Source organism: Mustelus asterias, chromosome 4 (assembly GCF_964213995.1).
Source record: "Mustelus asterias chromosome 4, sMusAst1.hap1.1, whole genome shotgun sequence".
In the NCBI taxonomy this organism is placed as follows: Eukaryota; Metazoa; Chordata; class Chondrichthyes; order Carcharhiniformes; family Triakidae; genus Mustelus; species Mustelus asterias.
Genome location: NC_135804.1, coordinates 87,316,946 through 87,330,512, shown reverse-complemented (window position 1 = coordinate 87,330,512; position 13,567 = coordinate 87,316,946). Strand labels below are relative to the sequence as shown.

The following is a 13,567-nucleotide window of genomic DNA, read 5'->3' as shown; positions in this document are numbered from 1 at the left end:
AGCAGAGATCGTTGATAGGTGGGAGTGTGGTGCATATTGAGCAGAGCATGAGGCTGCTGGTGCACTTGGTGGGATATGGCATTTGAAGATACCTTCCCTGACTTTGATCACTTGTGAACTCATTGATGTTTTTGTGGCATTGCATGCAGGTCCTTGGGGGCTTGACTTCTGGCATTGGCCTTGATCGTTATCTGGTCGCACTGCCTTTGCAAGGTTTGTCTGCGGGGCTTCCTGGCTTCTGATCATATTACTCCTCGTTATTGCCTTCTCAACTAAGGGATCTAGAACAGTAGGAAATCTAGGGAAATAGCAACAGAGAATCTTGGAGCACACTCCCACTCTCCCACTGCCCCGCTGCCCCCCCCCTCCCCAACCCCCCCCCCCCCCCCCCCCCCCCCCTCCCCACACCATAATTAGCCCTTCTACTCTTCTTTTGGTCAGAATGTCTTCCCCAGTCACTTCCAGCACTGCTCCAGCAAGGATGCATCTCCACAATGAGGTGCAGGCTGGCTTCAAGTAAAGCAAGCCAGCTTTAAAAATGCTAGTCTCTCACAATTTTAGACCGACCCCCTACTGAGGTATGCAGCTACTTAACAGCACAATTAATGCTCCGCATTAATCCTGCATGCAACAATCATGTAAACTGGCATGCAGTATGAAGCTGGCATGTTGCCCGCATCAGAAACCAAGGGCATGAATTAATCATATATCATAATCCCCACAACTGCTTTCAGGGGCTATCAGGTTTTGGCCCCATAAAATTTCAATATGCAAAAACAGTAACTATTAGTAACTGAATATCCATTGATGTTTCTCTCGCTCAACAAGCGCCACAGGGAGGAAGCCATTTCAATGTCTTAAATGAGTGTTTGTTTTCATGAGGAGCTTTGGCACATTAATACGATTGAAATGCATAATTCTCCTTATTCACAGGTGAATCGGACACATGTCATTGACAAGAAACGGGAAATCACATCTGTATACTATAGTATTCTAACTCTGAAAGACATTCAGCGAAGTGACAAAGGAACCTACATATGCAAAGTATTGAACAAAAATACATCGCAAACCAAGACTAAAGTTAATGTCATTGGTAAGTTATTGTGGGCCTTTCAAACGCATTTCATTCATGTGGCTTTGAATGGGGCAGTAAATCAACCTGCACCACAATCAGGTACTTCTTGGTGCATCCTGATGATTGGTTATTCAATATACTAATAGTGCAAAGTATTTCTATTTTCCAATCCTACTCAATTTTGGGGAACATTGAATTGCTTGTATCTTCTAAAGCCTCTAGGCAGCTTGTCATTTGCGTTATCATTTTTTTAAAGTTTATTTATTAGTGTCACAAGTAGGCCTACATTAACACTGCAATGAAGTTACTGTGAAAATGCCCTAGTCACCACATTCTGGCACCTGTTTGGGTACACTGAGGAAGAATTTAGCATGACCAATGCATCTAACCAGCACATCTTTCAGACTGTGGAAGGAAACCGGAGCACCCAGAGGAAACCCACGTAGACACGGGGAGAACGTGTCAACACCAAACAGACATTGACCCAAGCAGGGAATCAAACCTGGGTCCCTGGCACTGTGAGGGAGCAGCGCTAACCACGGTGCCACCGTGCCATATTATTTTTAATTCCTTCATCCTGATTTGATACCTTATATTGGAAATAATCAATATGGCAACAGTGTATATTTATGTAGAAGATTTGAGATCGCATAAGATCCCCAAGGCACTTCACAGAAGTAATTATCAGCAATCTGACACATAAGGGGATATTAGGATTGATGACTAAAAGCTGGAACAAAGAGTTTCAAGGAGTTTCATAAAGGAGAAAAGTTTCTTAAAAGAGGAGAGGGATATGGAAAAGCGGAGAGGTTTAAGAATGGAATTCCAGAGCTTCAGGCCTTGACAGCAAATAAAATTGGAGCTGCACATAGATTGGAGAAGCGCAGGGATCTCAAAGTCTTGTAGGAGCAGAACAGACTGCAGAGAAATGGAGGGTTAGGTCCATGAAAAGTTAGAATTTGAAAAGTGAGGTATTTCCTGGCAGTGAACAGCCAGTGGATGCTGCTGGGTGAACAGGACCTGGTATGAGTTAGGATAAGGACAGCAGAGCTAGCAATAAGCAAAGGTATGGAGGATAGGAGATCATAGAATCATAGAAGATGTGGAGATCAGCCAGTAAGCACACTCTTGCAGTAACAAAAGCAGGAATGGGAGTTCCAGCAGCAAACAAGTTGAGCCAGGGGTGTAATTAGTCACTATAATAGAGGTGGAAGTAGGTTGTCTTGAAAGAGAAAAGTGATCAAAATTTTATCTCATGGTCAGGTAGCATGCCCAGATTGTGAGCAGTCTGGTTCAGCTCTGAGATTGCTGCCAGGAAGAGGATTGGAGTTTGTATCTAAGGAAGTAAGTTATGACAGGGACAATGAGCGGAATTCTCCTGCATCCCCCACGGCAGGGGCAGCTCACCATTAGCCACCAGCATGGTCTTCCAGTCCTGCCGAAATCGATGATGATTTATGTTCCTCGCCAGCATCGTGCCATCAGGGAACCCATGGCAGGGGTCAACTGTGGCATAACTGGAAGATTCCTGCCGACAGTCATCATGAACTTGAATACCTCTGTCAAATTTCCTCTCAACTTGCCTTTCTCCAAGGAAAACATCCTAACATCTCCAATCTATCTTCATAACTTTAAATCCTCATCCCTGGGTCCATTATCATGAATCTTTTCCACAAGTCAAAGGAAATTCTAGGGAAGATGGCTGCTATACAAAGTAGTCCACCAGAGTCTGTGGAAAACATCCTGCGAGGGCTGGGGGGTTCTCTGGCCTCTCTGCAATGTCCTTCTCGTGACGGGAGGCAGCCACCTTGGTTCTCGACGGAGTAGATAGGGCGAAACTGTTTCCACTTGCAAAAGGATCAAAAATGAGAGGGCGCAGGTTTAAAATAATTAGTAAAAGAAGCAAAAGTGATGTGAGGAAAAACTTTTTTGCATGGTTAGGGAATGCGCTGCCTGAGAGCGCAGTGGAGGCAGGTTCCACCTAAGCATTCCAAATGGGATTTCCCATTGACTGCAGCCCACAGTTGGAAACCCACAGCAGGCATGTGCCATCGGTAGGTCCAGAAGATCCCGTTGCCCTGAACAGCTGGAGAATTCACCTATTGTGTTCATTTACTACCTGGAATGTATAACTTAAGGTTGCCTTATCAGTTGGGGACCACTTCCCTCCACATGGCAGACTCATCTCTACTGTCAGTGACATCCACATTCTGAAGCAGCTTCAATTCATTGCAATAAAAACAAAAGTGGCTGAAAATTGTCAGCAAATCTGGCAGCACCCGCGGTGAGAGAAACAAGAAGCTCTTTTTTGCAAATGTGGTGCTGAATAAAATAACAGAGGTGTAGAACTTTCTGCTGGTTTGACATACGTATGTCACTTTCACTGCCAACGTGTAACACATAGGATGACTTCTGGAAAAAACCCGATGAAGTGTGCCAAGGTTCAGTTCCTTACGACACTTTTTAAGCTGTGCGTTAAAGCTGCTTTAAAATACATTCCTGAAAGCAACAAAAGTGGCGAGCATGGTCAAATTACTGTGAAACCAGATGCAAACCCCTGGAATTTCTATGAGGGTTTTCTGGCCATCCAATGTAACATCAACAGAAACCGTGGCATGACGGCTTCAGTTCCACCTCACAGCTGCCACAGTTCAGCTGCTTTCAGCCAGCCTAAACTTTGTTTATTCGACATGCTGCCTCATAATTTTTATTTTGTTTTTATTTTTACTTTACTTATTAGTGTCACAAATAGGCTTACATTAACACTGCAATGAAGTTACTGTGAAAATCCCCCAGTCGCCATACCCTGACACCTGTTTGGATACACTGAGAGGAATTTAGAATAGCCAATGCACCTAACTGGCACTAGTCTGCTAACAGTGATATTTTTTCTCTTCCAATTTCAGATAAGCCCTTTATTGAAGGAGGTTTCAAAATTCAGAGCCCTCTGTACGCTATAGCTGGAGGAAAGCCTGTGAAACTAGCTGTGAAAGTGAATGCGTTCCCAACTCCAGAAGTGTTCTGGTAACATCCATCATTTTGATTCATCTACAAATTCCACTTTCTAATGAACTTATTGATTTGAAAGTCTTTTTTTATTGTTTTTTTTATTCTCTCATATTTTCCAATAGGCGAAGACATACTGGCATGTAGTTTCTCAATGGTATCTTTTGCCAAATGACTGTCCTTGCTGCTTAAATCCAGATAGCATGGATCAACAGTCTATTCACAGAAGGAGAGTAGGGTCAGGCGGTTTCCGACCGCACACAACCCAAGACCAGAAATTCCCACCCAAGGTCAAAGGACCTTTAAATGGTCCGCCAAATTTTCCGTCCCGCCCACGACGATTCCTGCGATATGCAGGACCAGAAAATTTATCCCAATCACCTGTAGCCACCAATTCTCTAGCCATGCACATTCCATCTGGAACCATTGGATAATAATGAGATGCTGGATGTCCTTTTGACTGCCAAGCAAAAGTTGTTGAGGACATTTACTCATCTCCTGGCTAGAAGTTGCAAATTTGGCACAGGGTAGTGTTTGAACTGCTGAACTGCCCGATCAGTTTAGTCCTAAACCAATTGGTCAATTTACCACTGTTTTCTATTTAAACTTCACAACTTAAGTGTTACCATGTCTGGTGCTCGATGAGACATGGCAGTTTATGAGTGAGTTGCATTGCAACATAGAAGATCAACGTCTCAAAAGTACTGAAGTTTAGTGTTGATAATCTGTTATACTGATTGAAATTATCCAAAGTTTCAGTTCACCATACTTGATTGCGAGGATCCATGTTTCCTGTAATGTTCAAAAGATTTCATAGGATTCAGAGCTAAAACCAGCTAAAATGTTATTAACGTTTTTCACAAACTCTCCGGGGGTGGGGGTAGGGGGGGTGTGGGATTTTATAGTCCTTACCAGGTGTGTTTGTGCTCACTGGTGGCTAGCCCACTCCAAGCTGTTGCCCATAATAATAGTGGTCAGCGACAACCTACCCATTCTTAGGCCTATTGAGGTCCTTAATTAGCCAATTAGATGGGAAGATAGAGGGTTTAACCTGCTTTATTCAGGTGCCCTGGCATATCTGGGGCATTTGCCTGTAGATGATGCCCCAAATTTTGCCTCCCCCTGGCCTCCAAAAGCTGAATTCCATCTCACTCCCACCCACCCCCCCCCCCCCCCCCACCCCCCGCCCCACTCCTCCCTCCCCAGGGTCCCTGAATCTTCCCTGCTCAAAAGAACAGTGACCCTTACCTTAATCGAGCATTCATGTTACTTCTTGGCACTTGCTTGTAGCTCCAGCAGCAGACATTATTTGGTTCTGACACCGCTGTGATTACTCAACTGCCAGCCAATCAGATTGGCCAGTATCTCTTGAGGGTTGGACTTGCTAACCCTGAAGGTCAGAAATCCCACACTCTTCTCATTAAAGTCACCCTCAATGTATTTGACTAACATTTCTACGAGGGGAATAAGCCATAAGCCGCTGCGGTACCCCCTCCCGTCCACCCCACCGACCTCTACCATCTAAAAGGACAAGGGTAACAGATGCATGGGAACAATCTACTTGCAAGTTCCCCTCCAAGCCACACACCATCCTGACTTGCAATTGTATCACCATTCCTTCACTGTCACTGGATCAAAAACCTGGAACTGTCTTCCTAACAGTAAAATGGGTGCGCCTACACCAGATGGACTTCTGCAGTTCCAGAAGGCAACGTGCCATCTCATTCTCAAGGGCAACTGAGGACAGGCAACAAATGCTGACCTTGCCAGCAAACCTTGCTTCCCAAAATTAAACCAACACGTCAGCCTCAGCTATTTATAATCTGTGGCAAAGACTTAGATGAGAGCACTGAATGTAACACATACAAGTTTGCTTGTAAAGTAAGCAATGAGAGGAGTGCAAATAATTGTAGAAGAAATTAGCCAGTTGAATGGGGCAAATGGAATACATTGGATGGGAGTTTCTGGACTCGCTCGCCCCGAACCCAGAAAATCCCGCCCGAGATCAACGGACCTTTCCATGGTGCGTCCCTTGCCTGCTCCGATTCCTGAGGCGGGTGGGACAGTAAGATTCGCTCCATTGTGTAAAACAGTGAAGTTTGGTAGGGAAAATAAAGCAGAAAATCTTTGAATGGAAAATGTTTGCATTCAGTGGAACCTGCACGTCCTCGTACATAAATCATAGTAAGTTAACATGCAATTTGAAAGGCAAGTGATACATTAGTGTTTGTTACAAGGGCATTGGAGTCCATGGGCAGGGTTCTCTCGCCTCCCAGCTTCATGTTCCTTGATGGTAGGAGACTCGTTGATGGTGGGATTCTTTGGTCCCACAACTGTCAACGGGATTTCCCATTGAAACCCGCAGGTGAAGGTGCACTGCCAGTAAGGCTAGAGAATCCCGCTGGCGCGAACGACTGGAAAATTCCAGCCTCTAAGTAAAGAAGCCTAACTCTAAGTGTACAGGACATTCATCGGTCCACACCTGAAGTACTTTGTGCAGTTTTGATCTTCTTACCCAAGAAATGATGTAATTTCCCTTGACGGATTGCAATGAAGGTTCACTTGACTATTTCCTCGGATGTCTTACAAGGAGATATTGACTAGACTAGGCCTTTATTCCCTGTAGTTTAGAAGAATGATAGGTGATCTGATTTAAACATAGGGGCTTGACAGGATAGATGCTGAGAAAGCGCTTCCCCTGGCTGGGGAATCTAGAACCTTTCGTATGTGATTCTGTTAAGCAGGGGAATTAGTACACATATCTGATCAGAATAACTTTGTGATTGGAAAATTATATGTGTACTTTAAATTCCTCCTTCTGCCAGGATTACTATTGTGTACCATTAACAAGTTGCTCTTTATCCAGTGTGTTCAGGCTGATCACTGTTAAAAAGCACTCATTCAAAATGTCCTGAAATCATAAACCAGGAACACCTGATTGAAATTAAAGCAACACTGCTACTGAAGCTATCATGCCACCTCTTGGCCTCTCTATCAATTATTCTGTGTTATAATGGAAGCAGTGGTTCATCTTTTTCAGCTTTTCCCACTCCTTTCCTTGAGGTATTGACTCAAGTGTCCAGAGCTGTCTGGCAGTATTAGCATGTGGGAGCTGATAATGATTTGTCAGCAGATTAATTAACTGTGGAAAGTGTAACAGTTTACCCCGATCAGGCAATCACTTGGCATCCACACACCAGCACGTTCAAGCGACAATCACTGGACACCAATTAGGATCAGATTATTGCCTTATTTTTTCATGCCATCTGAAAGACAGGGGAGCAAACCTCAAGTCACCTAAGGCCCAAGAAGGTGGCAAGGATTATTTCTGCCCAAATAGGCAAAGAATTTGAGGTGTAAGTCATTTAAGTCAGGTTCCGGCCTCATTTGTAATATCCCATTAAAATTTGCCTTTGAACTATCCCATATCAGAAGTTTCTTCCCATCCTATCCTTTTAAAGGCTCAGCCAGCTCATATACAGCCTGCTGAGATCAAGAAAAAAAGGCTTCAGAAGCTCCTGTGATAGAGGAGGAATAGATCAGTAGTCAATTATCTTTTGATATGTCTCCAGGTCAGTGCCTAAGAAGCAAAACCTCCCCTAACATCATCCTTTATGTCAGCCTTTTATGGATTTTGGTGCCACAGTGTTGGGTTGATATTTGTCAATGCTCCTCTGCCATCCAGCAGACAACTGAAATACCTTTGTAAGCTCAAAGCAGCCATACCACAAATAACTAGCCTCACAATTGCAGGATGATGGCCGGAATTCTCCAGTCTCGTACGCCCCGCCACCAGTGAGAAGCAGAGAATTTGGTGCTCAACCAAGTCTCTATACACAGCAGTGGGTCTGGAGAATCCCAGCCACAGATGAGGTCGGAGAATCCCAGCCAGTGCCTGTGGGTTTACCATCAGTCAGGTGGTGAGAGTTCATCTCTGCTGCACTTTCACTGGTGGACAATTGCATCCCATGTCAGGGTTGCAGTGTGTTTAGGTCATTTTATACATGGGGGGGATAGCCACTTTGTACAGGATGAACATACGCAAATATAAGCAGGACATGTGCTACAGCATGATTTCCCTACCTCTTTGTAGTGCACTTTTAAGCAAGAGGTTATTACTGTTGCAAGGAACAATTATGCCCACAATTATTCTAAATCGTTGAGACTAGCACGTTAGGTAAAACCTACCTAAGGAAATTGCTATTTGAAGTCAATTTCCTGACTACAAGTAGACATTAGAGTTAAGTACACTAGCTTTGAAAATCAAAAATAAAACCATATCAGTTGATAAAACAAAAAATGCCATACTTTAGATATTTCAATAATTCCTTTAAAGAATTATACAGTATCTGCAGTTTCCATAACTTGGTACTCCCATTCCTGCTACCATTTTATATACTAAATTAATACCAAAGATAAGATTAATACCAAAGTATCCCAGAAAATATTTAATTTATTTTCCTGGCAACGATTGTAAGAAAAACATAGCCATGTACCAGTAATAAATACTTAAATAAAATAATACCTCTTAAAGCTGTGTATCAGCTTGGTTCAACTGTTAGCTCCATAACAAGGAAATAAAGGTAAATCAAGTCTACAACTGAGTAACTCCATTTTAAATTACTTCTTTGAAAATTACAACATTATTTCCTAGTTATATTGCAGTACAATATTCAGTTTATTGGTAAGTTAACAGAACAATAGAAGCCATTCAAAACCTACCTACTTGCATCTTTTTTTTAAGCGTGTCCTCAAACTCAATCTTTTTTCCCCATTTGGAGAATATTGGGGAAATGGTGGAAGGATTCCCGAGCTGATTATCAGCTCACTGAACCTTATTATGAACGCTCCTTTCATGGCCAACAAACCTGAGCATTGGAATTGAAGCTGGATCCTCTGGTCTAGAGACAGGGATGCTACCACCGGGCCACAAGCCTTCCCATTAGTGTCTTTGTGCCCAAATGATCCTGCTTAATACTTGGAGCCTCATCAAAGACATGCAAATGATTGTAGTTAGCGGAAACGGCAAATGATGGTTAATTCACTTTGGAGGGATTTCCAGTTTTGTGGGTGGGCTCTATTTCTACCACAATGTTTTTAAAACTAGTGCAAATGGTCCTCAAGTTGAATGGAACTTGCACTCAAAATTCCACTATCGTTTTGCACTGGTTATGTCAAAATGAAGCATAGGGCTTTGGAAAAAGAAGAGATGTAGATGTTGTTGGGTTTCCAGATCACTGACAGCAAGGACTTTCAACAAAGAATATTTTATTCACTCATTAGCAGCTGCTTCAACACATAAATTCTGCTCATGCTCCCGGGGACAACTCCCATGCTCCCGGGGACAACTCCCGTGAACAAAGAACAAAGAACAATACAGCACAGGAACAGGCCCTTCGGCCCTCCAAGCCTGCGCCGCTCATATGCCCAACTAGACCATTCGTTTGTATCCCTCTATTCCCAGTCTGTTCATGTGGCTATCTAGATAAGTCTTAAACGATCCCAGCGTGTCCGCTTCAACCACCTTGCTTGGCAGTGCATTCCAGGCCCCCACCACCCTCTGTGTAAAATACGTCCCCCTGACATCTGTGTTGAACCTTGCCCCCCTCACCTTGAACCCGTGACCCCTTGTGTTCATCACCTCCGACCTGGGAAAAAGCTTCCCACTGTTCACCCTATAATACACCTCTATTAGGTCGCCCCCCTCATCCTCCGTCTTTCCAGGGAGAACAACCCCAGTTTACCCAATCTCTCCTCATAGCTAAGACCCTCCATACCAGGCAACATCCTGGTAAACCTTTTCTGTACTCTCTCCAAAGCCTCCACGTCCTTCTGGTAGTGTGGCGACCAGAACTGGACACAGTATTCCAAATGTGGCCTAACCAACGTTCTATACAGCTGCAACATCATATGCCAACTTTTATATTCTATGCCCCGTCCAATAAAGGCAAGCATGTCATATGCCTTCTTCACCACCCTCTCCACCTGTGCTGCCACCTTTAAGGATCTGTGGACTTGTACACCCTAGTCCCTCTGTGTGTCTATACTCCTGATGGTTCTGCCATTTATTGTATAGCTCCCCCTTACATTTGTTCTACCAAAATGCATCACTTCGCATTTATCTGGATTAAATTCCATCTGCCATTTCTCCGCCCAATGTTCCAGCCTATCTATATCCTGCTGTATTCTCTGACAATGTTCATCACTATCCGCAACTTCAGCAATCTTTGTGTCGTCCACAAACTTACTGAGTTACATCTTCCTCCAAATCATTTATATATATCACAAACAGCAGAGGTCCGAGTACAGAGCCCTGCGGAACACCACTAGTCACAGACCTCCAACCGGAAAAAGACCCCTCCACTGTTACCCTCTGTCTTCTATGGCTAAGCCAGTTCTCCACCCATCTAGCTAGCTCACCTTTTATCCCGTGAGATTTAACCTTTTGCACCAGCCTGCCATGAGGGACCTTGTCAAACGCTTTACTAAAATCCATATAGACGACATCCACGGCCCTCCCCTCGTCAATCGTTTTTGTCACCTCCTCAAAAAACTCAACCAAATTTGTGAGGCATGACCTCCCTCGTACAAAACCATGCTGTCTATCGCTAATGAGATTATTCAGTTCTAAATGCACATATTTCCTATCTCTAAGAATCTTCTCCAACAATTTCCCTGCCACGGACGTCAAGCTCACTGGCCTATAATTACCCGGGTTATCCTTGCTACCCTTCTTAAATAACGGGATCACATTTGCTATCCTCCAATCCTCTGGGACCTCACCTGTGTCCAGTGAAGAGACAAAGATTTCTGTTAGAGGCCCAGCAATTTCATCTCTTGCCTCCCTGAGGAGTCTAGGATAGATGCCATCTGGCCCTGGGGATTTATCTGTCTTAATGTTTCCTAAAAAACCTAACACTTCCTCCCTTGTAATTGAGATTTTTTCTAACGAGTCAACACATCTCTCTGAGATACTACCAGTCAACATGTCCCTCTCCTTTGTGAATACTGATGCAAAGTATTCGTTTAGGATCTCTCCTACTTCCTTTGGTTCGAAGCATAATTCCCCTCCTTTGTCCCTGAGAGGTCCGATTCTTTCCCTAACAACCCTCTTGTTCCTAACGTATGTATAAAATGCCTTAGCATTCTCCTTAATTCTGTCTGCCAAGGACGTTTCGTGACCCCTTTTTACCCTTCTAACTCCCCATTTGAGTTCTTTTCTACTTTCTCTGTATTCCTCCAGTGTTCCATCTGTTTTTAGCTGCCTGGACCTCATGTATGCCTCATTTTTCTTTTTGATTAGACCCACAATTTCACTGGTTATCCACGGCTCCCGAATCCTACCTTTCCTATCCTTCCTCTTTACAGGCACATGCCTGTCCTGCAGTCCTATCAACTGCTCCTTAAAGACTCCCACATGCCAGATGTGGATTTACCCTTGAACAGCCTCTCCCAATCAACAGCCACCAAATCCTGCATAATCCGCTGTAGTTAGCCTTCCTCCAATTCAGCACCTTACCCATAGGAAGGACAACACTCATCTTTTTCCATTACTATCCTAAAGTTTACAGAATTGTGGTCACTATTTGCCGCATGTTCCCCTACTGAAACTTTGATGACCTGACTGGGCTCATTCCCCAGTACTAGGTCCAGTATAGCCCCCTCTCTAGTTGGACTGTCAACATATTGTTCCAAAGAACCTTCCTGCATGCATTTTATAAATTCTTCCCTGTCCAGGCCCCCAGCTCTAAGCGATTTCCAGTCTATACAAGGGAAATTAAAGTCTCCCACTGCAACAACCCTATTTTTTCAGCACCTGTCCAGAATTTCCTTACATATCCGTTCCTCAACTTCCCATGCTCCCGGGGACAACTCCCGTGCTCCCGGGGACAACTCCTGTGATCCCGCCACGTGACATCTTATGTCGCCGCATCATCACATTCCCACGCGACCACTCGGTCTTACAGGAGCAATTGAGCAGAAACTCTAAGTCTTAAGCAGGGCTGGGAAACAGGAACTTTGATCCTAATAGTTCACCCCATCCCTGGATGAATGGAGCAACTCAAGCAGTACAGCACAGATATAAATCTGGGCTCTTGATGATTAGCCAGGCTAACTATTACGCCTGAATATCTTCAGCCCTTCTTTCTGATAACCATAGTAACCGTTGCCTGAATGCAGCTTGATGCATATGAGAGATGAAGAAAAATGTAATAGAAAAACATTAACTGCAGCCAGCAATCCAAAGCTTATGAACCAGCACTCTACCATGGGTTTTGTTCCACTTGAAGGTGAAAATAAAGAAAGAATAATAATTTCATGCTGCGTTGCATATCATTTGCAAGCTCTTTAAAACATTTCATATATACACAATGAATGACCTTACAAAAGCTGCTATCGTAGGCAAGTGTAGCAACCATATTGTGCATATGAGTATTCCACAAGTAATCAATAATTCCGCAGTAATCAATTGGCAAAGAAATGGCCTCGTGGTATTATCACTAGACTATTAATCCAGAAAGTCAACTAATGTTCTGGGGATCCGGGGTTCGAATCCTGCCACAGCAGATGGTGGAATTTGAATTCAATAAAAAATATCTGGAATTAAGAATGTACTGATGACTGTGACACCATTGTCGATTGTCAGGAAAACCCATCACTAACGTCCTTTAGGGAAGGAAATGGGCTTACCTGATCTTACCTTACCTGATCTGGTCTACATATGACTCCAGAGCCACAGCAATGTGGTTGATTCTCAACTGCCCTCTGAAATGGCCTCGCAAGCCGTTCAGTTCAAGGGCAATTAGGGATGGGCAATAAATGCTGGCCAGCCAACGATGACCATGTCTCACAAATGAATAAAAAAACAATTGCTTCTGGTGATGAAGAATGTTAGCCAGAACTATGAGAGACTGCACTGTTCTTCAATTGTGCTGTTAGATTATTTACATTCAGATGACCCATCAACAAAACATTCATGTAACATCTTATCTGAAGGAAGGCACCCGTTAACTATGCAGCACTCTGTCTACATTGCACAGGACTGTCAGCGTAAATAGAAAGCTCAGATCCTGAGATATGAACTTCTGATTCAGAAGTGCAAACATTATCAACTGAGCCAATTAAGTAGGTTAAAGTTAGAGTGCAAATATTAAAGGTTACAATTGGGATAAAATACGCAAGGAATGCCAATCTTTATTTAATGCATCTAAACTGTGGTTTTTGTGTAACAGGTACAAAAACGGAAAACCCATTACACAGAATCAGACTTGCTATATCCAAAACCACTATGCATTAAAAATCATGCATGTGTCAAAGGATGATGAAGGGAATTATACTATTTCACTAACCAACAAGCTGCATAACCTGCAGAAGAACCTCACCATTACACTAAGAGTGCTCGGTAAGTCCATCGTAATCCATTCATGTTTAACGGCGCATAATATTAAAACAGTATTAACTAGCAAGTGCTACAAATAGCAGGGT

General features: G+C 43.5%; 1 protein-coding gene across 2 annotated transcripts in view; it reads left to right on the top strand.

The window, feature by feature from the left end:
* The window catches only part of kdrl (kinase insert domain receptor like), a 509,442-nt gene that overhangs the window by 83,762 nt on the left and 412,113 nt on the right, over window positions 1–13,567 (top strand). For both annotated transcript variants that reach the window (XR_013497644.1, XM_078211338.1), the window contains exons 7-9: window positions 934–1,093; window positions 3,982–4,099; window positions 13,315–13,484. Coding sequence is in view for 1 of the 2 variants with exons in the window: in XM_078211338.1 (XP_078067464.1) it covers window positions 934–1,093; window positions 3,982–4,099; window positions 13,315–13,484 (448 nt within the window). In the remaining variant the exon portion in view is untranslated. The remainder of the gene's footprint in view (window positions 1–933; window positions 1,094–3,981; window positions 4,100–13,314; window positions 13,485–13,567) is intronic.